The sequence below is a fragment of the Falco cherrug genome, chromosome Z (assembly GCF_023634085.1).
Source record: "Falco cherrug isolate bFalChe1 chromosome Z, bFalChe1.pri, whole genome shotgun sequence".
Lineage (NCBI taxonomy): Eukaryota > Metazoa > Chordata > Aves > Falconiformes > Falconidae > Falco > Falco cherrug.
The window spans coordinates 25,156,009-25,183,233 of NC_073720.1; the positions used below are offsets into that span (position 1 = coordinate 25,156,009).

The following is a 27,225-nucleotide window of genomic DNA, read 5'->3' on the forward strand; positions in this document are numbered from 1 at the left end:
ATTCAAGATACTTATTGAGTGTCATTGTATTTAAAAATGGTCATCAAGAAGTAAGCAAGGGGGAGATGTGTGAGCAGGCTACATTTGGAACCGGCTAATCTGGAAATGTGTGAAGGTGGCTGTTGTGACACTGATCTAAACTGGAACCTTTTATTGGCTTTTGTCGCTTTGTAATGTCTCGTCTCCCCTTCCCTCCCCCCCCCCCCCCAAAAAAAAAAAGTAAAACAGCTGTTACAGCTACATGTTTTTAAGTCAGTGGATACAGAAATTTCATTTTAACTGCTTCTTTGCTCCAGTGGTACACAGACTTACGCAGTTGCTGCCCTGTACTTGGTTCTCTGTCCCTGGTGATGCACCACATTGCGCCTGTGTGCCATTCTACCTTTGGAGTCCTGGTCTTGAACATCAAAGCTAACCTGGAGAAAATCTGCTTGCTGTATGAAGTGATGGCCTCAAATTGTCAGATTTTGCCATTGCTGATTTGTCTTCCGTCTTCCAGCTTCTCTGTTCATAGCTCCTCTGCTGTGAAAGGCAAGGAAGTCACTGCAGCATGAGCCGGAATGACCTGCAGATGAGAAAACTCTGAAATATGAAATGATAGGAAAGGACAGTCGAACCTGTCGCCCAGCGGAGGTTGCTGTCCATGAAGATTGTCAAGGGATCAATGCAAAGAAGCTTCAGGATCAGGTCACTGAAGAAAACAGTGGCCTATTTTAATCAGTGTCCTGAGAGTATGTTTAAAATTGCTCCCGAAATTGCACAGGCATGATGTAAGGACTGGTGGAGCGGAGAGTACTGTTGAAGGTGATGTAACCCAGATGCCCTGACCCCAGTGCAGATAAAATCCACCTCTGAAGTACTGCCAGGTTGCCTGTGCAACGTGTGCATGGGAGGCAGGTTGCTCCTTCAGTGTAGGGTGCTGTGGGGGAATCTCGCCCCCTCTTTGGGTGCATGCTTGTACTGTAAAAGCTGGCAGAGAAACTCTGTAAGACTCATTTTTGAGTTTTAGAAAGCAGGCATTCTTTATTGCAGCGCTGGGCACACATGCGAATAGTTTCACAAAGATGAGCGTGCTCATTGCCTGAAATCACATAGGTTATGTAGTGTTCAAGTTCTGCATATTCATTAAACCATTTGCATACTCATGATGCTTCCCAGTATCATCATACATATACTGATTCCTGTTAATACACTGTGCATGTGCCATGAAATGAGCCAGTGGTCTTTTAGGGGTCTCTAGTGGTGATCCATAGTCTTCATCACTGTGTCCGCTAGTTGACCTCAGGGCCCACACATGCTCACAAGGGGTCTTCTAGAGGGTTATGCAATTATGTTGCTCTTAAGCTGGTTTGTTTTAATTTATAGCCTTGTTCTTGTTATCTCTAGGAGCAGGCCTTGATTCTCTTATTTATTACTTTCCTCAAACCTCCTTTTCTCACCACAGAAGGCCACAGCTCCACATTCAAAAAGGTTATAGTGACCTATTCTATCTTCTAACAAAAGGTTAGTAAAGCAAAAAGAGGATATTTTAGCCTACATGCTGGGGAAAGGAGTGAAGTGGCTTGCTGGTTTGCTTTGCAGTTGGGCTGCTGCTGTGATTTTGTGGGAGGGACTGGGGAAACTTGAGGGGATGCAGGGGGAAAAAACCCAAACAAGTTAGGTGCTGGGATGAAAAATCTTACAGCCTTCAAATGAGATTGAGGGTAAATGGCTTGGGTTTGTTCTTTGATGAGTGGGGAGAAAAGAACAGCTAATTAAAAGGCTTTCTAAGCTGGTGAAGAAAGCTTCAGCAAGAACTAGCACCTGGGAACTGTAGCAGATAAATCAGAAGGCAGGTGGTGGTCTCTGTTTTTAATGATATATGTAAGTAACCAGAGGGACAGACAGTCCACTCATACTGCTGTCAAATCCAGATGGTCTATGCTAATGGAAAATAGCTGTAATACTGGGAAGCTGGGTGATGTGGTACACTTGTGAGAATCAGGTCAGACTAAACAATTGTCTTAAGTTTTCCAAAATCATCTGGAGAAGAGCAGCTAGGCTGTTTAAAGTTAGACATTTTGCAGTGACATTATTTTCTAATGTTGAGCTGAGTCACCACTTAGTAATGTTTGAACATGGAGACAGAAGCTAATTATCCCCCAGTTCAGCTTAACTCCAGCTGTATGGGTACCTGGCAGCAGCTTGCCTGTGTTTTGGCTCTTGGCGTAGCTGTCCTAGATGCTGCTTTCTTGCCTAGGTTTTGAGCTGCTTGGGGCTATATGGCAGTTCTGCCCCATGGTGCAGGCAGCATCTAGGCTTGCGTGAGTTTTCTCTGAAGTTAATTTTAATTTTGCAGTTTGCAGTGTGAGGTGTGTTCCCAAAAACAGGTCATGAGTTGATGAACTGGTATGCTGTTCAGGTCACAAAACCTCTTGGCTTACGCCGTATGGAGAGTCTGAATATTAAAGAAGAAGCAATCAAAAGCCAGTTAAGTCAGGCAAAAGACAAAATAAAGCTTCTTTGGTTAATTTAGTTAATTCACAGGGACAAACCACTGTGTAATCGTGCCACTAGCTGAAGAAACCTTTGCAAAATATGCATGCATAATAGCAGGGATTTTCAATAATAGTCTGAACCCAACTGCTAACAGTTGGGACACCTGGCATCAGGCATCTGTTGTTTTCATGAACCAGTGCACTAACAAAATGGTTGGCTTGCTAGATGCTCTTTCCTCAAGCTAAAACTCCAAGGGCAGGTATATAGCTGCTTCAGGGTGTTATTCGTGCTGGGCTAGGTGCTTTGCTCTCCCAGACTGCAAGGATGCTGTGTGTGAGAGTAGATGTTTGGGTGTTTTTGATAGACATTGCTGTTAACAGCTCAGTGGCTGCATTATCTGCGAATCTTATGGCCCAGATAATGCCGGTAGTCAAGTAATCAAGCAGTGCATGAAAAACTAAGCTGCTGTGGGCCCCAGTGAAAAGAAGATTCAGCAAGGCACATTCCTGTGCTCTGTGGACAGGCTGGAAGGCATGCAGTCTCCCTGGCCGCTCCAGCCAGGCAGTCAGTTAGGAGGGAAGAGATGAAATGCTGCTTAGTCTTTGTTTCATTTAAATATGCAGCTTTCTTTTTTTTTTTCCCCAATGTGCTCTCCTTCCCTTTGATTTTTGTGATTTCTGCTGAAGTGTCCCAAAAGGAAGAGTGCTTTGTTGTGATAAGCTTGATACTTCCCTATGGTTTTTATACTTTTAAAATAGCATAGGTTATTTTAGGCAGCGATCCTGAAACTCCTCACTTTGTGTTAATGGCTGCGCAAAATATTTTCTAAGACATTTGAGATATTTTTGGAAACATCTTTGGAAAATACCTTCTAAAAATGACACTGTCTCTACAAATCCAGTAGGCAGGACATGTTCACTTTATTTCTTAGTCTTGTATGTAAATACTTGTGTGTGTGCTTAATGTTACCATCATACCTCATTCCACCGATTTATCAGGTTGGATCACAGCTTGCAAAAATCAAGGCTTGCGTGTGTGGCAGATGTTAAGTGTATGTTGGTGGAGTGTTCACTGTAGGGAGCTAATAGCATGTGCACAAGTTGGTAAGCCTGCTTTTACCCTGTTTTGTTAACCTGTAATTCTTGTAAACCATAGGTGCTCTCCGGGCTGGCATAAGATGGGAGTATGCAAATATGTCCAGGCCTGCCTGTACTTGGAAAAGTGGTTTGCATGGGACCTAGGGCTGTTAATAGACTGCTTGCTTATGCTCCTGACCCTGTGGATGTAAAAACTGTTGTTCCTATGCATTGGCAGGAACCTACTGCACTCAAATCAAACAAGGTGGTAGGAAAATGCCCCTGAAACATCTGTGCAGAGAAGGGTCAGAGCATGTGGAACTGTTGTGAGACATTCACCTCTGCTCTTCCCTCTTGCCTGTGCACTGTGCCCTCACTTGACATGGTAACTGTTTCTGCTGTTGCATAATAAATCAGCAGCTGAGAAGGACTGATATGTCATCTTTTCTGCACACACCCCCCCACCGCCTGCACCCCCTTTGTTTTTCAGCCAGCAGGTTGCTTTATTTGGCCGCCCCCAGCAGCAAAAAACTGTCAGGGCTGCTGAGGTGCTGGTGCCAGGGTGGGAGTGAGTGGCCTGCAGAGGAGAAAGGCGGAAGGGCCCTGTGGCTGCTAGGCCAGCCTGGCTACCAGAAGAAATGTCTGTGAAACAGTGCTTTGAATGTTTTTTAACAGAAAAATTTCCCACCCAGCTTTCCACAGCTGCTGTTGTGAAACCACGCAAGTCAGCCATCGTCCAGGCAGTTCAAATTACGGGCCAGTCTGTTTTCGGGTGTGCTAGGCTTTCCTGGTTTGGGGTCTCAGGCAGGCAGGCGCTGCACCCTCCCTGAGCGCTGCAGGAGCAGCACCAAGCAGAGCAGGCAGCCCGTCTACTGTGTGGAGGCCTGACGTCGTGGTGGGTTAGCATGAGGGGGCCAGTTGATCATAAGTATTTGCAGAAAGCATAAATATTTGTGTAGCGCTTGTAATTATTGTCAGAGCGTGGTGTTCACCTGGTGAGGATATGCAAAGCTAGAGCCTGGGTGGCTGCGTTTGCTGCCTGACTTGTGGGAGCCTTTGGATGAGAAAGGCTTGCTGCAGCATGATGAGCTCCGGCCAGAGCAGCCTTGCTTTAGGATGCCGTTGCGCTGGGCTCTTGGGAACCCTGGGCTTGGAAGGATCCTAGGACTTTGAGGGAGCTTTGAAGGTACAGACAAGGATTTTCAAGGCCTGCCTGCTGCCGGCGATCACAGATTGGGTTGTCTGGGTTGTCTCTGTCCTGAAAACCACACAGTGTCCTTCCTTCTGCAGAATGCGTCCTTTGGAGGAGCTTTTGTTAATGGTCAGCAAAATCTGTAAAAGATTTATGACATTGCTATCTGTTTTTTCACAGCCCAGTTTTTTAATGTGGGAAGAATTTGTTACTGGCTTACAGTTCTGCACCAGTGGGTCCTGAGCCCCTGGCCAGACCCTCGCTACAGTCAGAAGGTGGAGGTGAGGTGAGATGGGCCATGCCTGCAGTAAAGCGTGTGGCATCAGAGAGACTGCATAGTTTAGCTGCATGTAGACGGCATCCTTTTCACAGAGATTTCATTATATATGTGGGCTTTGAAGTCTGTCACCCAAAGATAACATCTTTGAAACCTCTTGGGTCGTGTTGTGGCAAGTCTTACTCTTTGGGACAAAGACTGTTTTCATTTATTTTTAGGTAACACCTATTTCATTGTGGCCCACTCTGGAATGTAGTTAGTCATAACCAGAGTTTTAAAAAGGGGAAGAAAAAAAAAAAAAAAAACCCAGCAAAAAAAAAAACCCAAACCACTGAATCTGTCACTGTGACTGAATAACCTAACCAACTTTTTATGGTTTCCATGGCCATTCAGAGTGCTTAAAGGAGTGCATCTGAAAAAAGATGGAGACGCTGGTATTTTTCACAAATATTGCCAATTTATAGGGTATAGGTATTAAAAACTGTCATTAAAATCTCTCAAAGTAATGTAGAGCAATGCATAAATGACTTATATATTCCATTTAAGTATTTGTTGCTTTAAGTAGCAGCTCCAGGAATCCCCATGACTGGAATAGCAGACACGTTGCTGGATACAGATGAGATTTCACTGGCAGAGCTATCTAGCACCTGGCTTAGGAAAATGTTGTTCCCCTTACAAATGCCAAAGCTACATACCTTTTTACTTCTATACTATAGTTTTTAATGTTACGGTGAGTGGGGCCTCCAGTTGGAGTTCATCATGGATACGTTAGATCTGGCTGACACAGATTGAAAGGACCTTTAGTCTTAATCTTTTCTGGTTTTTTTCCATAATTCTGAAGGGGATGGATTATACTTGTCTGGTATGTTTTTGTTTGGAAATGTTACTATTGTATTTGTTTGCTGAATCGGTAACTTGCCATAGATTCCTTACTTCTTGGGCATATATTGATGCTGTAAAAGTTAATTTAATTTCACTACATATAAAAAATAGAATTGCCATTCAGCCACCACTGCCTTCTATTTTGAAAGTATACTTACATGATGTGCTTATGCACGTAGTATTTTTAATTTCCAGCTTTGGTGCCAACATGAGCCTATTCTGTTTATTTGCCACAGTTGGAGCTTTGTGTGTTTTGGGGAGGATTTCTGTTTTGCAGCAGCAGCAGTTTTAGCAGCTGCATGCTTTGAGGCCCCGTCTCCTCTGGTGTGAGATCCAGCGGTGAACTGAGAGAAGGGCAGTATGGGAGCCAGGCTGGACTGTCTCCATTTTATGTCTTCTGCAAACTGAAAAGCTGTTGTCAAGTGAGGCAAGCTACGCTACGCCCTTTCTGTGGGGCTAAAGGCAAAAGCTTGAGCTTGAGTGTTGCAGCAGATAGTCAAGGCAAGAAAATTTTAAGCTGGGAGTCTTTTCAAGATACTTCAAAATTATTTGGGGCTCTGATCAGCAAGTATGGTTGTGAGGCTCTGTGGAGTTATATCAGATGTGTGTGTCTGCAAACACATGTGAAACCCCCTTATCTGGGTTGGACCGTCATTGATGCTGGCAGAAGAAGTGTGCTGGGAGGGAGATGGCGGGTGGTGGTTTGGTGCCTGAAGGCACATGCAAGGTAGTGAAGTTTGCCTGGACAACTCAAATGTGGCCCTTCTGCAGTTTTAATCCTCTGGCAAGGGCTAAAAAAAGCCATCCATCTTGTACAACTGCTTGCAAGTGTGTCCTTTGAACTACTACCCCGCAGCTCCTCTGAGGCCAGAGGAAACACTGGGAGAAAGCTGCTTTGGTGTGCTCGAGTCCCTGGCACTGGCAGCACACCACGCCTGTGCTACACACTAGCCGCAGGGAGCCCCTCAAAAATGTGAATGCTGAGGGGTGAAGTTGCTCTGGGTTGGCAGCAGTGAGACCTGGAAGACGGTTCCCTGCTCCTGGCTACCTGCCGATGTCCAAAACTCCATATGGCTACAGCTGCTGGGTTAAGCATGGGAGCCATGTGAAGCTGCTGGTTATTGCAAGGAGGGGCCTGGCAAAGGACTGTGCTACCATATGTATAAAAATACGGCTTCTATGTATATTTTTATATGTGACTTTCCTAGAAGTAGAAGGCAGGGGAGGTGAATTCATCCTCTTTGAAAGTTAATCATACTATTCACAGCAAGGCAATAATAAGCATCAAGCCTGATCCCTTTCAGGGTTTATTCAGTACCTTTCTTCCTGTGGAATAAGGAAATTATGTGCTTTCTGCTTCGTTTTTATCTTGGTGGACCCTCAGCTGCAGGAAGGAAGGAATACACAAGGAATCCCATCTCTAGTAACGTTTAAACATTGGAGACGGTATCAGCTAAAATTGATCTAGTATTATTTTCCTTGCAGCTGTGGGGGTTTTTGCCTTGCTATCTTGCATGTGGAATCACCGCTTTCAACTTCGCAACAACTAGAGTGTGTCTCTAAATAACTGTGAAGTTGCATTTCTTCTCTGACTTTCTTCAATTCAAGATGGTGCTATTGTATTTGGGGTCCTTCAAGCTCAGCTGTCTTTTGCCTTGTTTGCAGTAAGCCAAGTATTTCCATATTCTTTCTCTACTGTCCAAAATATCTAGAACTGTTAACGTAGTTTCATATTTGTTGGTTTGAGTTTGGGTTTTTTTATAGCTGTTGTCTGTTTATAAAGCCTTCAGGACAACTATCCCAAAGTGTGGCTTAAACAGTTTTCCGTCCCTTCTTTAATTTACTCTTAAGTCTTTAGCACCATAAAAAGTTCTGTAGGAAAGTTTGTTTGTTTGTGTTTGTACCAGAAAGGGCACCTTAAAAAAGAACAGTATGGTTCTGGTGACTTGAAATGGATTGTACAGCTTGTTTTGAAACAAAACTTTCAGCTTGTCTTAATAAAATAGTTTTGTGTGTATGTTAGAAGCAAATAGTTTTGGAGTCTGTGTCATCTTGTGCAGATTTGTTTTTTCATTGCTGAGCGTGGAGAGTGTATTGCAAGAAATAGGTAGAGCCTAATCATTGCAGTGCCTTTTCTGCTGGGTGAAACATGTCTGGACCATGAGCTGCACAGAGACAGCAAAAAGTGGAATTAAAAAATTGGAAACAGTTCCTCCTCATCCTCTTCACTCTCATTCTTTAGTGGGTGGGAAAGCTAGAAACTGATGTGCTTAAACTTACTGACTTTTGATAAACAAGACAGTCTGCTTCCACTTAAATGCTTCTCAGCTGGGAGGAGAAGACTTAAGAAATTCTGGTGTTTTACTGGAAATCTCCCAGCTTCCCTGTCTGACTTTTTCAATAGAAACCTAAAGGCAGTGATGGAATGACTTGTGGTTTTTGTCTTGTTTTCCAGTTGGCCTGCTGCTGCGGTACTGCTGCTTGTTCCTTGTGCTGCAAATGCTGCCCCAAGATAAAACAGTCAACCAGCACCCGTTTCATGTATGCGCTTTACTTTATCCTCGTGACTATCATCTGTTGCGTCATGATGTCAACAACAGTAGCTAACGAAATGAAAACGCATGTAAGTAAGAGGATGAACCCACTGCTGCCCCTGGAAAGAAACAGGGCTCCTTACACAGCCCTTGATATGTAGGGGTGCTCCCTCAGAATAGGCAGTCAATTCCCTCTTCCACTTCCAGACCCAGATGGGATGATCTGCTGTGCTCAGGCTCTTCCTGTCAGTTGCTCACCCATCCAGTGTGTTTCACAACAGGAAGAGTCAATGATTACAGGACTAGCAGCCTTCCTCCTTTTTCATTCTGCATAAACATGCTGCAGTGAACCCATCCAAGGTTTGCTGTGTGGGTATATCACTAGAGGTTGTTAGGGAACAAGTTACAGTAGAGCAAATTGGTTCAGTCTGACATTTAGTTTGTCTCTGGCAACATGTTTAGTACAGGAGCAGCAAATTACAAAGTAACTCTTCAGGTGCTGCATTTATGATTTTATCCTGTGTTCTTGGTGCTGTGTGACAGACTCCTGCAGTGCACAATGCTACAGATCCTGTACAAGGGGTTTTCTTCAGTGTGTTGAGTCATTGTGTTCATATGGCCTCTAACCACAGCAGATACTGTACATCTCTGATTGACTTTTTAATTAAAAAGCTTCAAAAGCGTGAAAGGATCTGTGGCTAAAACTAGATTTTAAAACTCAATTTTTTTTCAGAGTCTCAGTATAACTTCCCTAAGCTAAATGCTGGCCAGCTTGCTTGTGGTCATACACTAGACCTGTTGTACCACATCTTTGGTTTGGTTTCTTAAGCCACCCAAGTTGCTCTCAGCAGCACAAATCCTCTCTCTCACTCTCTACAAACTACAAGAAATCTTTTTTTTGAAGTAGAGGCAACAATGGCTGAATTGCTTAATTCTTAAAAATTAAGTTTCTGCACCAAAGTCAGCATCAGACCTGCATCGAGGTTGTGAATGTGCTTGCCCTGGAGGTTCAGAAGGATTCCTTCTCTGCAGGCATCTAGTTGTTTTGTGTGACCCTGCCAAGAGGAAGTACCTGCTCCTGGGTGCACAGTTAAGGCTGTTTCCTCGTTTAACCAGTTGCTGGTAAAGTTGATGCCCTCCTTACCTTCTTCACTTGACTTCCAGTTGTCTGTGAAACGCTTCCTTCCACAGCAACCCAGATCCAGAAGCTGGTGGTAGCACCCTGGGTCTGCAACACAGATGAACCAGTGGGCTTATGACAAGGCTGGTGTGAAGGTTTCTGTGTTCTGCTGCCAGTGACCTTTCTTTCTTCCTGTTGTACCTTTCTTGTATGTTCTGTCTTAATTTTCTTTCATATAATAGTGCTTTGCTTGAAGTATCCTAGTGCCATCTTTGTGCCACTGTCTTACCACCAGTCACTGGAAGCTGCTGACAGCCTTCTAAGAGCACCCAGGACAGACATGATGCTTGCCTGGGAGCTGCAACCTAAAAACTGTTCAACATGTGTGTGCTGAAATTGTTTGCCAGGAATTATTTTGACTTACTAGATGCTTAGTTTGGCAATAAAGTGAATAACCCAAGGAACTCAAGTGTGTGGGAGACAAATTATGTGCTCACGTCCAAATTTAATAAAGTCATTTTCCATCAGAAGTGTGGTTTTAATGCAGCTTGTATCCCTAACAAAAAATACCGGCTCTTTATCCAACAGAAGAGTGATTCAAGAAGCCTTCAACAACATGCTTTTCAGTATTGCCAAATTTCTTTTCCAGTTCATAGGCTTGAAAACTCAGTGTGGGAAGAAATGGCACAAAGAGTAGCTGTTAGTGTGAAGTGGAACGATAATCACCTTCTGCATTTAGAGCACTTGATGTCTTTAAATGGGAAATGGGCCATCTGTGAGTAGGCTTTCTTTATCTGCTCTCTAATTTAATAATTATGTTCAGGGCGCTTAAGAGTTCAAAGACTCTTGAAGCTAATTCAGGGCAGTTGTAACAGAGCGCACCTTGAAAATGTTTATTCAGACTAACCAGTCTCAGCTTCCCAATGATGAACTGTCTTTTGAAAGTGCTGGGCACTTACTGATTCCCTAGCTTTTGGTTGGACCGTGAAGCACTTCTAGGTCCTGAAGCCAGATTACAAGGAAACACTTCGCATGGTGCTTCTAGGACCTCACCCACTCTTCCTTGAGAGGAGACAGTGTTTTAATTAATTTCTATTAGATTGTTAAAATTTTTGTATTAAAATTAAATTTAAAATTTTAGTGTGGTCCTTTAGGGACCCATAATCTCGTCAGGGAACCATTTGTCTGCTTTAACTGATGTTTTGCTGAAATTATGTGAAAGGGATCTCTCTCTCTTGTCAGTTAGAGGCTTTTTTTAGTTTATTTGCTATAAATTCCCAAGTCTAAAATAGTTCTAAAAGTATTTATTGTAGCACTTCGTCCTTCGGTATTATTTTGAGAGGGAACAGCAGCAAATGGACTCTCTTATGGACACCGTGAACAGAGACTTTTAAAAAACGTTTGTATTTGTTTTGCAGTATTTCTCTATCCCCATGGTCATGCATTCTGTTAAGTAAAACATGTTTAGGACAATTTTTCAGTTCCTAATTTGCAGGTGCCAGCCCAGAGCTGGGGAACTGGTCTGTGCCCTGCAACATGGCTGGAAAAATGAAGCACTGTCCCAGGGAGCTCAGCTTCCATCCACATCCTCACCGAAGTTGGCAGGTGGACGAAGCCGTGTCAGTGGGAGGACATGCTACCTGTGGAGTATTTAATTATGGTTTCAAAACCTTGGTTCCTAATCTAACCTGCAGCGTTTTGAGGACGTTGTATTTTGTGGCAAGCCTTAACAATTGAACAGGGTCTTTTGGGAGAGATTTTTTTTCTCTGTTGTTTTCACTGTTTTTCCCCATCTCTTGAGCTGTTTCTGCACCCATGGGACACCAAGAGGAAGAGGACCGAAGAATTAAATTCTGAAAAATGTGCAAAGAAACCCGGGCATTTTTGTTTGATCTCTGGGGAAGAAGCAAGAGGCAATGGAGGGGTAGGGAAGAGTGGATGGTTTTGACCAGGAAAATATTTGGATAGTAGTGTGTAGAATAGATTTCAGAGGAACAAGGTTGTGTATCAAGGCAAAAGATGGGGTAGAGCATCAATCAAGATGTCAGAGCCTCAGCGATGGGGACAGAAAAGACCAATATGCATTTACACAAAATTGTTTAGAGACTTGACTCTGTTCCAAAATGAAGCAAAGCAGAACCCAACTTGAAGAAGTGCTTCTGTGCCTCAATCTATATGTCTTTTTTTCAGTTACTCTCTTTTTTTGAAAAACAGGTACAACTTTACTCACAAATGTTCTGTTGAAGCAAAACTCGCGTTTCACAGGCTTTGAAAGGATAATTCAGAGAAGAAAAGGGAGAGTATTGTTTTGATCTGTCAAAGTAGTGTTTTTGTTTATTTTTTAGATTTATTTTTAATATTAAAGCTGTTTCAAAACTGGGGGGTTTACCCTGAAAATTTCCATGTCCTATTCAAATAATGAAAGGAAAATAAGAAAGATGTTTTCAGGAAAATGAGCACCAGTAAAAACCAGTGCAGTTGTGTCAAAGCGTTTTAGTTCTAGATTGTTACGTGTTCTGGCAGAGCATGCTTTCAGGCTTGTTTCCCCAGCCAGGTTTATATTTTGGCCCTTAATTACAGTATGTTAAAAATCACATTTGCTACCAAAAATGAGTTTTTTAAGTGCAGATGCCCATTGCCTATTTCTGATAAGAATTTAGCCATAGATGCAAGATGGCATATGTTTTGGTTTGATTGGGTTTTTTTGGTTTTCATTTCTCAGCTGCTCAGGACAGGCTCTTGTACCCATTTTTTTGCCCTTGTCTCCCCCTCTACACAGATTTTCTTTCATACTTCCCCTATTTCCATAACAAAGTTCATTGCCACATTCTCATTCTCCCTCTGTTGGTTGAGTATGTCCATACAAACACAGTCTCCTTTGGGCTCTGCAGGCCCATTTCTACACATTTCTTCTTTCCTATTCCCCCTCTGATGCTGTTTCCCATGCTCCTGAATTCACTTTTGGGTACAGACAGACCCAGGCTCAGAGGTGGCTAAGCCCCTGCCAGCTGGAGCCTGGATGCGGTGTGGCCATGTTGGCTTGCTTCTTTCACTCCATTTATTTCAGGTGTCAGCAACTCACAGTGACGGGAAAGCAAGTTCAGGGTAGTCTGTCCCTGTTTCTGTAGATGTTGCTATCATCTCAAAATGTTTTGTTTCAGTGCACTTGGAAAATTGCCAGCTTTGCTGTGATAACATCATTATTGTGCAGCAACAAAGGCCTTTACATTATCTGAGTGGATACTGAGTTTCTGCAGCAAGAATGCTTTATCCCCTACTCAGAGGCCAAAGAATTTAACTCACGTTGCTTTTAACAGTATAAAAGTAGATATTTCACTATGTCAGACTTGGCAGATAACTAATCTGTGCCTTTAACAGCTGGCAAAACTACCCAGCAAATGGAAAGCCTAGTAAAGCACATAGGCTGGGCAGGCTGCTCAGCAGCTGAATGTTTCAGAGATACAGAATTAAAAAAACCAAACAAACCAACCAGTCTTTTTAAACTTTCGGTGAAGAAGTCATACAAGCCTTGATAAATTGTTCCCAGCCATAGACCATCCTGTCATGAAAACATACCCTTTTCATTACATCAGCCTTTTGTCACCAGCATTGTGCTCATGTTTATTATCTGTCAGGGTCCCCAAGAGTTTGATTTTATTCTTGTTTTGTTCCTTCAGGATCGCAAGTCTCCAAAAAGGGTGTTCAATCCCACAGGACTATTCCTGTGGCCATCACTTACTGGTGCATAGTGTTGCACATACTACGTGATAGCTGAGCTCTTTGTGGCTGTGTAGGCACAAACTGAGCTATTGTTCTTATGAATCCATCCATTTTCTCTCAGCCAGATCTGTAAGGAAATTACTACTAAATGGAGGAAAGAACATAGAGGGTCAAAAATCCCATCAAGATCTCTGTAGAGACCTATGCAATTAAAGAAGATACCCATCAACAGTTGCCCAGAGATTAATTAGCTGTTCTTAATTAGCTAGTCAATTAATCAAGTACCATGGCATTTTTGGTTTTGTTCTGTAGGTCTCATAAGCAAAATGCTGCTTGGTACTAAGTACAGCTCTTAGAGAAATCTGTCTCCTTGGTCTGCTATCACCTGTATCAAACAAATACCTAATTTTCTCAGAAATATTGTTAGTTCAGTATTATGCTTCCTTTTAATCTCTGCTGACTGATGGTTATTGTAAGCAAAGAACAGGAAAGCATCAGCTGATAGCCCAGTTGCTTTCCCTAGCATCACTGTGCATTGATAGGTCCCTTTAATTATTCCAGTCAATCCATTTGCTTGTTTTGAATGCTGGTGCTTTTGCCAAGTCTGACGTTTCATTGCCTTTCACACCTGGGAAGGGTGTCACTGATGCTCCAGACAATTTCTCAGGAGCTGTCTAAAGACTCTTGGATGTGAGCTAGCCACAGCTACTTCTTTACTGTCCAGCTTCTTACACTGGGGCTACTGATCTGTGAGTTCCTTCTGGAAGACCATCTCAGAGTGGCCCATTCTTGTAACATTGAATCCATTCTCGTAACAACATGCAGCTGTGTTGAGACCTGCTTTTCATCTCCTTTCTGGTTCTAGCCCACCTAGGATCAGCTCAGTACTGTAGTTAGGTTTGCTACCCTTACCATAGCAACTTGGTGCTGTGAGCTGCTAAAATATTTCCCCTTTTTGGGAAACTGCTAGGAGGGTTGTTGAGCTCCTGACTGGTTTGGATTGCTGGTATGGGGTGGGAAGTGCCATACCCTGCTGAGGGAAAGGCTTTCAGAGCCTGGTGGCTAGAAGCCAGCCGGTCACGTTTATCCCTTGTGTCCTGCATCTTGGATGGCTTTTTACCCAGCTGGGAACGCTACCTGATCGCTTGCTATCAGATCCTGTTTGTTCTTTCCCTGTCCTGGTTTTGTGTGCTGACCTGCCTGCTGAAGGAAGGAGAGACTCCTATCTTTGCTAATTTCTTGGAAGTGTTCAGGAATGGTGTTGCCCACAATCTTTGTATGTCTGTTTTTCCTAAGCAAAATCTGGCCTGGCTGAATGCTTTCTGAAGACTGATTCCTGTTTCCTTTGCCCAGGTTATTTATTTGTGCATGTTGTGTCCTGGCACACATTGCCTTCTCTCTCCTCCAGTTACCTGGTGCAGGTAGGAGCAGTCAGCTCCAGATAAGTTTGATGTGTTGCTCAGCTGGTCTCACCAGCCTCAGCTGAGAGCTGTGAGTGTACAGAGAGGCCCTTCTTTCTTTGAAAACTATGGTTTTCTAATTAAATGTCTGTACTTCAGCACAGCTAAATGACTCCCTGGCTGCAAGGAGAGTGTCTGCACAGAGACACCCCACAGAATTGGGTCCTGGCCACACAGACATGCTTTTTTGAGCACCCAACATCATGTCTGCCTGGCAAAACTGAAGCCAAAATGTACCTCTGTTTGCTTTGCCCTCATGGCGAGAGCAAGGCCTCAAAGGCAAATATTTAATGAGTCAAGAGAAGGGTGGAATTCTTCCTGTTAATTTAGAAAAAAAATCAGGGCAACTGGCACAGCTCGCTTTTGTTGGCTGTGACAGAGGAGGGGGAGGCTGGCTGCCCCTGTGCTGCTTGGGTGTGCTTCAGTCCACGTTTTCACTGAGGGCAGCACGAACCAGAGCTTCTTGCCCTGCAGCTCCATTCGTGCCCCTTCAGCTAGTAAAACTGCCGTATGGTTAGGTAAGATGGATTACTGAAGCACTTGAAGTATTTTGCTGTAAAGCATGGGAAGAGAGGAGAGGGTCCCCCAGGTGAGGAGATCAGCAGTAAGGGGCAGGTATAGCTGAAGGAAAGGTAGGTAGGCTTGTACCCCAAAGCATCTGGAAGGACTTGAGAGTGGAGGCTCTGGAAAACTCCAGTTCCTTATGGCATACATTTCTTTATGTCCCTTGAACCCTTAACTCCAGGCTGGAGCCTGTCAAGAGTGAAAGGTGTTAAATGAAGCCAGTGAAAAGTTGGTGGGACATAGACATAGACATGCTTGGTTATGAGGAGCCCTGTGTCCTATCTAACAGCTTGTAATATGTTGTGCTTTTCAGATTCCCTTCTACAAGCAGATGTGCAAGGGTATTCAGGCGGGTGAGACGTGTGAGAAGTTGGTGGGATACTCTGCAGTGTACAAAGTCTGTTTTGGAATGGCCTGTTTTTTCTTTTTGTTCTTCTTGTTCACCATCAAAATTAACAGCAGCAAAAGCTGCCGAGCATACATTCATAATGGGTAAGTACCTGTTTGATGGCTTAATTTCCAATTACTCTTTACAGGTTTGTGCTACCTCATTTCCAGTTGGGTGTAGTACTAGGCAAAAAACCCAAAATGAAACAAAAGCTGATTTTACTGCTTTTGTGAGGAGTAATCTAGGCAAGTGAAAACTAACTAAAGTGGCTATCTGTCATCAAAGACTTTTTTTTGTCTTGTTGGGTTTTAAATTGAGTTTTCTTATGGTACATTTGTTGAAGACCTCTAATTCTTACTACAACCAGATTATTTTATTTTTTTCCTGTCCTCTTGTCTAGATTCTGGCTTGTTAAACTTGTAATTCTGGCAGCAATGTGCTCAGGAGCCTTCTTCATTCCTGATCAGGACACTTTCCTCAATGGTATGTCCTTGTTTTGTTACGCTGCTTCATTCTGTACTACCTTGTGAGTGGTTATAAATCCTAAAGGCCTGATCAACATGATGATTGCCATATTTCTTCAAATAAAATCAGTATATTCCAGATGCAGAAGGATTATTTGGAGTTGTTTGGGGGGAACTCTGTGCAGTAAAGAGCATAATTTTTTCTGATCAAGAACAGGCCAAATAGGTAGATAAAAATACCACTGCCATGCTGTCTTGCACATTAAAGCAGGGAGCTGTAATGGTGCACAAGAAATTGTTCACTTGAAAATGCAGAGCCATGTTAGTTTGGCTTGTGCAGGTAGCTCTGCCACAGCACAGCAGCCAGTGTTGCGTGGTGGAGAGGTGCCAGTGCTCAAGGGGGCACGGTGACCTGCCAGGCTCTGGTGCTTGCTGCCTGGAAACCTGCAGTGTTGCAAAAGAATTTGGGATGTTGATAGCGTTCAGACTGGTGGCGTAAATGCAGTAAGGTAAAATTAGATTTCTTGGGGTGTGTTGTGAGTGCTCTGCTGAGGATACTGTGCCTGAAGCATTGCCAGTTTTGGAAGATGCCCTGGCACTGCATGAGCATGCTCATACTGGGCCAGCGCTTAAATGCCAGTTCCGGGGGAAGCCTTCTCACAGGCCTCTTGTGGTCTAGGAGCAAAAATCCCAATGATACTGGGATAGGTTTGGGCTCTTCAGTTTGCTGGGTACTTGTAAGGCCTTAAGCCTGTTGAGGGTGGGCAGGTAGAAAGGGGTGGGATCAGTAATGCAAAGAAACAGTTGGGTATGCTGCCTGCTTCCACTAAAGGCTTGCTTGGTTACCTGTGTTTTCAACACCGGTCTCCTCTAGCTGGGGTGTTTAAAAGGGGAGGAGGAAGGAGTAACACAGGGGAAGAGAACAGAGTGGGCAGACGTACTATGAGCACAGTGCTCTGGGAAACTAAGGTAAAAAACACTTCAAGTAAACCACCGGTGGGTGTAATGCAACTTGTTGCTCTTACTGTTTGTTTGGTCTTGGTTCATTTTGATACCCCAGATGTGAAGGGCTCCTTATCCATATTCCTATCCTCCGTGATGACACGGGATGACTGTATGTTCTTAGTGTCTAATCACTGTTTGGAACATGTGGTACAACACATTGCACTCATGATCAGACTGCCTACCATCTTTGTAAGTGACCCTTTTCATGGTGAAAATTCTTCAAGAACTGAAGTGTTTGGGGAAAAGGGGAAACAACTTCTTGTGCTCGTTAGAGTGGTGTTTCTCAACAGCAGTCTAACCTAGTGTAGAGATACAGCATGGCAAGCTTTCTTCCACAGATTAGCTCTTGACTTTTCTGTCTCAAGCTGTATTCCTGCACATCCTGCTGAACCGTCCTCCAGTCAGCCCCTCAGTTTGAGATTTATAGATGGTTTGGGTATTTTGTGTCTTTTTGTTTTCCCTTTTTTTCCCTGCCATCAATACATTTGCACTGTTGGGGTTTTTTTTCTTTTTAAGCCTTCTTCCAGTTTGCGTATATTTTTGAAGAAAAAAACCCAAACACAGAAAACCAAACAAAACCAACCAAAACAAACTCTTGCTATGCTTCTCAAGCTTAGCAGTTGTTAATAATGGAGGAGTATTATGTGCAAGCACAAGTTTTGGCTGGGCTGTAGTGTTAAATCTATACTGGCCATGCTAAATTTATATGTGATGGATCTAAAACGTCTTGCAGTGTCCTGCCTGTGGCAGTGGGATATCATGAAAGTCTGGCTATTTAATTACTCACTGGATTGGTGGTCTGCTTTTTCCTGCTCTGCCTCTCCCAAACACATGCACACACCTTGTTCCCTGCATATTTTTATATGTACTTTTTTATATGCTAGCTTTTTGGGGGTTTTGTTTTGTTTGTTTGAAGAACAGCATGCTTATCAAGTGCATATAATATGCTTAGCAAAACCAGACAAATAGCGTTTCTGCTTGCTTTCAAATAAGGAGGTTATGGTACAGTAAAAAAAAACAAAAAAAATCTCTGCATCTTCTGCTAAGGGTAACGTGACCTGACTGTTCTGTTCTTCCACTTCACTCCCACAAGCTTTTTTCAAAAGGAAAACACAATGGTAGGATATGGCTGAATTTCACTAGTACACTTCCTTGGTCATATTCAGTGAAATCAGCTGCATGTTTGGAGTCATTTATAGCCTATGCCTGGGCTGTATAAGCACAAGCTGTATAAGCAACTGAACATTTAAACAGGTATCAGTATTTCCTCAGACACTTCTGATGTCGCAAAATAGAGGTCTCTTCTCCAAAGTTTCCAAATAGCTACCCAAATACAGTATATGTAGGTCAGTGGTTAAGTAGTCAAGTAACTTGTCTGAAAACTAGTCAGTGAGTATCAAGTGTTCCCATCTCTTTGGGAGTGGCTAGGGACAACGCTTGTAAATAGATAAGCTCCACCTTTGTTTTTCTGTGGTACTGGAATCTGGAAAGGAAGAAATTGCCCTTTTTAGTACTGGGTTCCAGTACCTTACAATTTCAGGGTTTAGATGCCTGTGAAAATGCCTTCACACTACCTCCCTCCCACCAGTCACAAATAAAGGTTTCAGTATTTTCTGTCTGAATATAGTAACTCAGTCTCCACAAAAATTCTCTAGGTTAGGGAAACTCAGTAAATGTCCTAACAGGCTTATTTTGAAAGTGTGGCAGGTTGCAAGCTGAATTCATCAGGGAGGTAAGCTTGAGTTAGCTGAGCTGAAATCTCTCATCTCCTGCTATATCTGTGGGCTTGGGATATTCAAACAGCATAACAGCTTCACTGCATAGACGATAATTCCATTTTATCCTAAGGGAAAGGTGACTGCAGTTTGACCTATTTTCTGCCCCTCTGCTTTGCAGCCTGGCGCTACGTAGGAGCAACAGGAGGTTTCCTTTTCATTGCCATTCAGCTCATCCTGCTTGTTGAGTTTGCACACAAATGGAATAAAAATTGGTATGTGTTGGGCAAGTAGTTACTTCTGTAAAATTCTGGTGGACTCCTGAACAATAGATTTCTTGTAACAAAGAATTTAAAAGTAGCATGGATGTAATTTCTGAAAGAAGACACTTTAATGCCAATATTTAGAGCTGTTCATCTTTGCTACATCCACTTTCTCCTTCCTCAGCAAAGGTGTTTCCTCCTTACTCACTTCTGTTCTGGTGATTTATTCTTAACTGGAATTGCTCATCTTCCAGTATGTAATAGTGTGTTGGGATGCAGAAGTGCCTTACTTTAAGTTAGTTTATATTTTGTATGAAAATATACCTGCTAAGAAAGAGAGGGGGTGCAAGGGAATAAAACTGGATTTGCAAAATGTAACTGTGAGCTGTGTGCAGTGATGTAAACTGGTAAATCCTGCTTTTTTGTGTCAGCTTAATGCACATTAAATTTTTTTTCTTGACATGAGAACTGCTGCTTTATCTTCAACTTTTTTGCTTTCATCTACATAATATTCCATTATCAATCCACATATACCCCGTTTTGGCATTGACTTTATTTTTGGTTTAAGCATATTTGCTATTGCTTTCCTAGGCCTTAGCCTTTAATACATTTCAAATATTTAATTTGTCCTCCCACATATATGCAGGATCCTCTACCTCCACCTCCATGCTTTTTGTCTTTCATTTCTTCCTCTGCAAACCTTTGCAGTCCTCTCTTGTTCTAGTTAGCATACTGACTGCTAAGAGTTTTAGCAAACCTTTCTGCTTTGTCAAATACCTGTTTTCATGGAGTAAGGGGTAAGATCTCCTTATACTGCAGATATTTTTGCTGTTAATTACAGCAGCTGCTTTTCTGTGGATGAAATATTTCCAACAGCAGCACTCTCAACATTAGATACTCTTTTGAAGTAAGTCATGTTTCCACTAAACAAAACAACAAAAACCCAACAAAAAAAACCAAAACAAGATCAAAACCCGAAAAACCTCCTTTGCACCAAAAAGGTGTCAAAACAACTTTTTTAGTTGCTACTCCTAAAAAAACCCCCAATGATATTTCCAAAAGGTACTTGGAAGGTGAAGAGAGGAAGACAAGATGGACAGCTTTAGCTGAGGGAGACTGGTGGGATAGACCCAAAGGGGGAGGACGCTTTTTGAGCAAGGGGGTAGTAGAACTGTCCAGGTAGTGCAGGGGCCAGAAGAGCAGCTGTGCCAAGTGATATGCCTTTGCTGTCCTTGTGTGAAGAGCACCACCTGCTAGCTGAGCCTGGGGCATTCCCAAGTTCCTGCTGAGGAAGTCCCTGAAGTATTGAGGTGAGATGTGCTGATACCAGAGACTGGGAATTCTAGGAGTCACAATGGGCTATAATTGCAGAAACAGCTGGGCATGATAATACAGAAGGCGAACATTAATGCTAAGGAATGTTTCCTTCTGTTTCATGGGAGGAACCTTGGAATGTTTCCTTCTGTTTCATGGGAGGAACCTTGCAAAGACCTGTGTTGGTATAGTCACATACACATGCTTCAGGAGAGTAAGCACTGTCTTATGTGTTTGAGGATATGCACTATTCAATTGCTAGATTTTTATATTTTCAGGAAGGGAAGAAAAAGATAAGGTGCTTGTCTCTCTCTCCCCAGGACTGCAGGTGCAAACCACAAGCAGATGTGGAATGGTTTGCTTGCCCTGGTCACTCTCATCTTGTACTCCGTTGCTGTGGCAGCCCTGGTCCTCATGGCTCTTTTCTACACGCGCGCTGATGGCTGCATGTACAACAAGGTCCTGATTGGTGTTAATGGTGGCCTGTGCCTCTTTGTGTCGCTGGTGGCCATATCACCGTGTGTCCAGAATCGTGAGTCTGCTGACCTCTTCTCCTGGATTTCTGGTGCTGCCACAGTTGGGTGTCTGGAGGCATGAGCCATGTCTGGGCAGAGTCTCATGACAGTTCAGAGCTGGTGCTGCTCTTGCCCCTTTAAGTACACTATGAAGTGCTGCTGCTGGTCATCCGCTCAGCTGCTGCATCTACAGAGCTGTGAGACGTTCTGGGTGTGCCATCAGGCAGGCATACTGTAAAGAGGGCTCAAATGTTGGTGGCTGGTAATGTGTTGTGGAGCTTACACAACTCTTACCATGGTAGCAGTTGAGGTAATAGCTGTCAAACTCATTCACCGCTGTTTTATCATTTACTCTTGACTGCTTGTGATCTACCATCTGTAAAGTTTGGGCCTGGAGAAGCTGACAGCAGTATTTCATGCTTTGGTGTATTTTATGTGTGCTGTTAGTATCTTGCATACATTGGACCTGGAAATAATAATTGGAGTGACTCCAGCACAAATTTTACAGGCAAATAAAATTATCATGGCAGCTTGTCAATAGGTTTTGGAAAGCTGGTGCTTTGGGAGAGAGCAGAGGGGTGATTCTTTACTTACATGGGAATATTTAATACCTTTCTAAAACAGCCAGCAGAACTAAGGGACAGCCTCTTTACATGCCAGTGGAAATGTATCTAAACTGCCTCAAAGACTTAGGGACTGCTCAAAGTAAAACAAAAGATACTCTTCTGAAAGAAACTAGTTAAGTACTAAATAACAGTACTTATTATATTAAGTATAATAAGTACTGTTATTTAAAGGATAGGAGTTTCTTTTTCAGCTTGTTAAAATGTCTGCAAAAATAATTTATTTTCCTCTTTCTTGTAAAGGCCAGCCCCATTCTGGATTGCTGCAGTCAGGAGTTATCAGTTGCTACGTCATGTACCTCACTTTCTCAGCACTATCCAGCAAGCCACCAGAAACTAGTAAGTTTTATAATGCTTTATGCAAATTCTTTTAGACATGCCATGTACTGAAAGCAAGAATTTAACGAACCTGAGTTAAATAGATTTGGGGATATAGGAGTGCTGGGTTTGGTCTGTTCTGGCCCACGCAGAAGAAATTGCGAATCCTAAACATAAATCTATGCAGCAGAGAACCCATGCAATTGGCACTCACCATGTACCTTAAATGCTTTGTTTAGAGGAGCTTAACTTACCTTGGGTGAGTTGCATCTGTTGCACCAGAGCAATTCCAGCCTGCTTCCGGTGGACAGATTTCCCAGAGTCTTGTAGCCTATTCCTCATGTGGCAAGTGCATGTTCTTGTACAATAGAATATGACTAAATACATAATGTGTTTGGTCACATGATGGGAAAGGAGTTGGAACAAATGGCTCTTGGATGCCTCTGGAAGAATGGGGTGATCAGCTCCGTCCAAAAGTTGACTCAGTCCACCACCAGTTAGTAGGTGCTGGCCATCAAAGTGCATACTAAAATCACTTCTTTTCTCCTAGAACTGGTATGCTAGATAGCCTTAGCTCTGGATTCCTAATGGAGCAGAAACTTGAGTACCATTCATCTTTCATTTTGAGAGGAAACATTCTGAGAAAGGAAGGACTTGGAGTTATGTTGCAGTTGTGTGAGATGATGCTGTTCTTCAGCAGAGTTCCTGCACTCCGCTTGCCTTCTCACTATTGGCATTGCAAGCCCAGAGTAGGGAACTCCCTAGACTTTTATGTTCTTTATGCTACAAAACCCCAGCAAGACTTGACAAGCACAACTGAAACTGTTTCCTTTTCCCAGGTAACCATCAGATTCACCTATTTGGACAGGGAGCATTCTTCTCACTTAAAGATTACTTTTCTGGTTCAAATTACTAATGCTAAACCCCCTTTTTTAATTATTGCTCAACTTTTATTGTTGAATAACTAACAATAACTAAAGAGAAAAAATGTTTTGGCAGGAAGGAGAATTTTTTACAGACACCCCCTAAGAAGAAAGGGGAGAGGTGGGGGAAAGAATCTTCCCGCTGTCACACTTGTGTAGGCACAGGCACATGCACATTGTATTTTAGATCTAAGAAAGAAAAACAGTATTTAGATGGATAATTTATTGATGGAGCTTAAGCAGTGTTCTTGAATGAATATAGAAGTTAATTTAGAAGGTATCTGAATTACTGATAAGACTTGACACTAAAAAAAAGAAGAAAAAAGGTGAAGAAAGTGGTGTATGGTATTAACTGGTGACAAACAAAGCTTTCAGATGTTAAGTGAATGCTCCAGTTCTTGTAGGTTTTGCAAGTGTGATTGTTGCATTTGTCAGAGTATACATCAAGCACGCTCTCTCAGACCTCCTGAATCAGATGGTCCTTTCTGGTCTTCCCAGGCCAGAGAACTCTCATGGTTGTCATCTGTTCTCAGAGGTGCACCTTTCCCCCCTGTCTGTATGATAAGGACTCTCATACTGGCCTGTGCAGCTTTTATAGTGGCATGTGCTGGAGAATGTATGGGGTGCTGGCACTTACTAATGTGTCTCATGCCCTGTCACTGATATTTGCCATGAACTTACCTAATGTTGACTCATTCCTCAAGGAAGGACTTTCCAATTGGCCATCTTGCAAATTGGCCACTTTGCAAACCAGGCCTGAAGAAAATGCAAGCCACAAGTATTTATATACAACACCCAAAAAGCAGAGTTGCAAATATGTTTAGAAGGAGTGGGCAAACACAAGGTAATGTCTGCTGAACCTGTGTTATCGCTTTGTGTCTTAACTAAGTCTGGAACTGAAAAGATAAAAGACCTGCCAAACAGTGAACCCACCCTGCTGCAGATGCATCCCTGGTGGATGCTGGTGGGGGATTCTGCACATCTCTGACCAAGGTCTTTTATAAAGGCTTGTCATCTCTTCTTTTTCTCCCGCCTCTGCCCTGTCCCTGCTGTGTGTTGATAAAGCCATTTGTGCAGCCGTGCAGGGCCATGCACAGTCCTCCCCCACCAGGTCAGGGGACTGAATTTTGAGTTTATTTTTAACCTGGGTGTAGCCTTGGCTGCATTTTGCCCTCTGCCCTTACAAATAGTTGTGCTGTCCCAGTGGGGATGCAATGTGGCTGCTGGAAGGGAAGAGGAGATGGGAACACAGTTTGCCTTAAACAGTATTGTCTCAAAAGGCTCTTGATTTGAGATGAGGTGCAGCTGTAATCTCTTGCTTTGGGGTGATGCTGCAGGCTACTACTCTGCCTTGTCTTATCTTCAAGCAGACACCAAAAAGCCATGTGCATCTTGCAAGATCAAGGACTGAATTGGTTTCATTTCAGGAACCTAGAAGTAATATTGCTTAGATGTTAAGATAAAATCCTGCCTGTAACTGCTGCCTGTACTTTTCTTTGGTCTTCTGTATAGAACAGGGCAACTACAGACCACCATTTTTCTCTTTCACTGAGTATGAATTTCATAGTTGTCCTCAAGGCACCCCTGCTGTCAAAGAAGCTTGTGGTCAGGTCTGTACTTACTTTGGTCTTACATGGCTCTGTAGTCTTGGGTGAAGTGTTAGTAAACTTTGAACCTGTTAGTTCACAAAGCAGTCTTTTTACTTGTCTGCTCTGGTCAAACAAGAAATTTTAGTAACCTGCTAAGTTGCATTTTTGTTTTGCTTGAAACACAGAATCTGCCAGGTCAGATGTACAGAATTTTTTCTGTGTAATCTTTTAAAAAGATAGATAGACACAACTGAAATGTACATACACAAGTGTCTGAAGTAATAAAAATATTTGACTGAAAACCTTTGGTGTGAAGACTATGTTGAAATGCAGTGAAATGATCTTTCCTAACTGTTCCTTTGGTGGTTTTTTTTGTGAAGTGCTGGATGAAAACAATCAGAATATCACAATCTGTGTACCTGAATTTAGTCAAGGCCTGCACAGAGATGAAAACCTGGTTACTGGCCTGGGTACTACCATTTTGTTTGGCTGCATTTTATATTCTTGGTAAGTCTGGGGGTTTGCGGTTACCTCACTGTAAATGCAGATATCACGGTCCAACTAGTAAAGGCTTATAGCAGGTCTCATGCAGGCAAAGTAATGGGGAGAAGTAGAATAGAATTGAGATGGAAGGTTCATATTCTCCTCAGTTTCAGAATGGTTAGATATTTTAGCCAAAAATGTTCAACAAGGTAATACAACTTTTGAAAGAACTATATTTCATTAAAACCAAATAGAGCAATTTGTATCTAGAAAAGGAGGGGAAAATTTCAAGCTGTCTGTGATCCCAACAGTCTGAGAGGGCTTTGATTCGGTATTTACTCTTTCTATTAAAAAACTCTAAGCAGTTATGTCCATCTAAAAAAGCTATTTGAAATTTTTGTAGCCTCCTGGCAGAGGCTATGACTGCTTCTTGAGGGTCTTTAAAACAAACAAAACGGAGTGTTTAGGTCTTCTGTTGAACAAATGATGAACACAGTACTGCCATCAGGATTTGCCAGCAATCTCCTGCTCTAAAAAAATCTGTTTGTGCCCATATAGTTGTGATGCTTACCTCGTATTATTGCACTCACATCGATAAATTAAGTCATGCTGCGGGACAGGGAGGGGGCAGTTGCTGATGACTGAAAGGTGATGTATCACTTGTTTTGGCTGTGCGGGTTGCCAGGAGACAGCACTGCCTGTCTGCTGCAGGATTTTGAGCAGATTCTGCTTTTGAATCAATTGAAAATTCACATACTGAAACTTCTTCATAATTTTGAAATTAAAATGAGAGACTTTCTGAAGAAGAGGTAGCACAGCTACTCTTCTGTTTCTGATACCTTTTAATTCTGGTATCAAATACATGGATATCATGTGTCATGGATCTAGTTCACATTAGAACAGTATTTGCAGTGCCACAGGGTGTTTCAGGAATGCAGAAAACCTTCAGGTAGCCTGCAGGGGGGTGTGCCATGTAGCTGCAGAGATAGGAAGGCTTTCAGGGGAATGTTTTAAAGTATTACTAAGGCTCAGTGTGTACAGCAAAGCATTAACACACGTCTCCCTGTGGGTAGTGGGAAGTTTGCATTACACATCCTGTAAGGGGAAGACTGGGCAAGAAATATTTCTGATCAGGAGAAACTAGAAAGGATTCCCCCCAGACAGCTACAGTCATGCAAGAAAGTGATCTCCAGGAACTGGTACACAGACAATAGTTGTTGGTAATTTACTTTTGAAAACTGCTGCCAGTGACCTGTTACTTCGATGGCAAAGCTTTTACAGAAATGCTGAGCCAAAGCGATGGCTGTGCAGTTAATATAAAAGCACCGGTTGTGCACGGCAGGGGAGAGCTCTTCTGAATTGCAAATTGGAGCACTTAGCTGTCTGCTGCTGTCTGATGGTGATGAATTCACCTTTCATGAGTGACCTACTTTTTAAGCTCGTGATTCAGACTGAGTTGGCCAGTGGCTGTTTTCAGGCTGGTTTATACTTGTGCAGAACAAACTTTTCACAGGCTTAGTGCTTGTTGCTACGTCCAGGCAAATGCTTAGCTTAGATAATGGGAGTAGACCATTTATGATTGCTGTGGTGTTGAAAAATCACACTGTTGGGCTTTATACTCATGCTGAGGTTTTGACAGTGTTTTCTTTTCCTCCTAGTTTGACTTCAACAACACGTGCAAGCTCAGAGGCACTGAGGGGAATATATGCAACACCTGAAACTGACGTGAGTTCTCGCTCCCTCCCACAGGATTTCTGTACAGACTTCCTCATGTGCTTTTCTTGCTGTTGTTTTCATGGCTAAGTCATCCGTAACTAGGTGAAAACAAAAGTTTGTTCATAGCTGTGTGCCTCAGGGTAGGGACTTGTCAGAACACTTGTCCACATTGACCCTTTTATAGCTCTTTCTGGTCCTGTGGAGGTGCCTTTTATGTACTGAAATAATTTGTTGCTCTTGCAGTTGATTTAACATCCTACAGGCTTCCCATGAATGTTGTTGTGCTGCTCCACACAAGATTATGTCCTCCTATTTAAAGGAAAGGTTTGCTGGGAAGCTATGAAGAAGTGGAGGCGTTCTTGAACTTTTTCAGTCCTGGTTGCCTTTGTTCCCGTAGCAACGGACTAAGAGCCCAAGTTTCTATCTTATTTCCACACATAAGTACTTCCTTTCTTTTTGCCTATAATTTCATCTCAGATTTCATTTCTTGTCCCTGGTTCAGCGGTACGTGTTTCTTCGTTCTGTATGCCTGTTCCTTTGGTCGTCTTATCCTGGCAACACCCAGAAACACTGGGGAATTGGTGGGGTTTTGCTGAGTAAGTTACT

The 27,225-nt window shown here is 42.8% G+C and overlaps 1 protein-coding gene and 1 long non-coding RNA gene across 2 annotated transcripts in view; both read left to right on the plus strand.

Moving 5' to 3' along the window:
• The window catches only part of LOC129734720 (uncharacterized), a 121,443-nt gene that overhangs the window by 17,840 nt on the left and 76,378 nt on the right, over positions 1 to 27,225 (plus strand). The window lies entirely within an intron of this gene.
• Positions 1 to 27,225, plus strand: part of SERINC5 (serine incorporator 5) — a 44,008-nt gene that overhangs the window by 6,272 nt on the left and 10,511 nt on the right. Inside the window, exons 2-9 of the mRNA XM_055699185.1 lie at positions 8,361 to 8,528; positions 15,617 to 15,795; positions 16,092 to 16,174; positions 19,057 to 19,150; positions 20,773 to 20,984; positions 21,834 to 21,929; positions 24,801 to 24,927; positions 26,562 to 26,628. Of these exons, the coding sequence (XP_055555160.1) occupies positions 8,361 to 8,528; positions 15,617 to 15,795; positions 16,092 to 16,174; positions 19,057 to 19,150; positions 20,773 to 20,984; positions 21,834 to 21,929; positions 24,801 to 24,927; positions 26,562 to 26,628 (1,026 nt within the window). The remainder of the gene's footprint in view (positions 1 to 8,360; positions 8,529 to 15,616; positions 15,796 to 16,091; positions 16,175 to 19,056; positions 19,151 to 20,772; positions 20,985 to 21,833; positions 21,930 to 24,800; positions 24,928 to 26,561; positions 26,629 to 27,225) is intronic.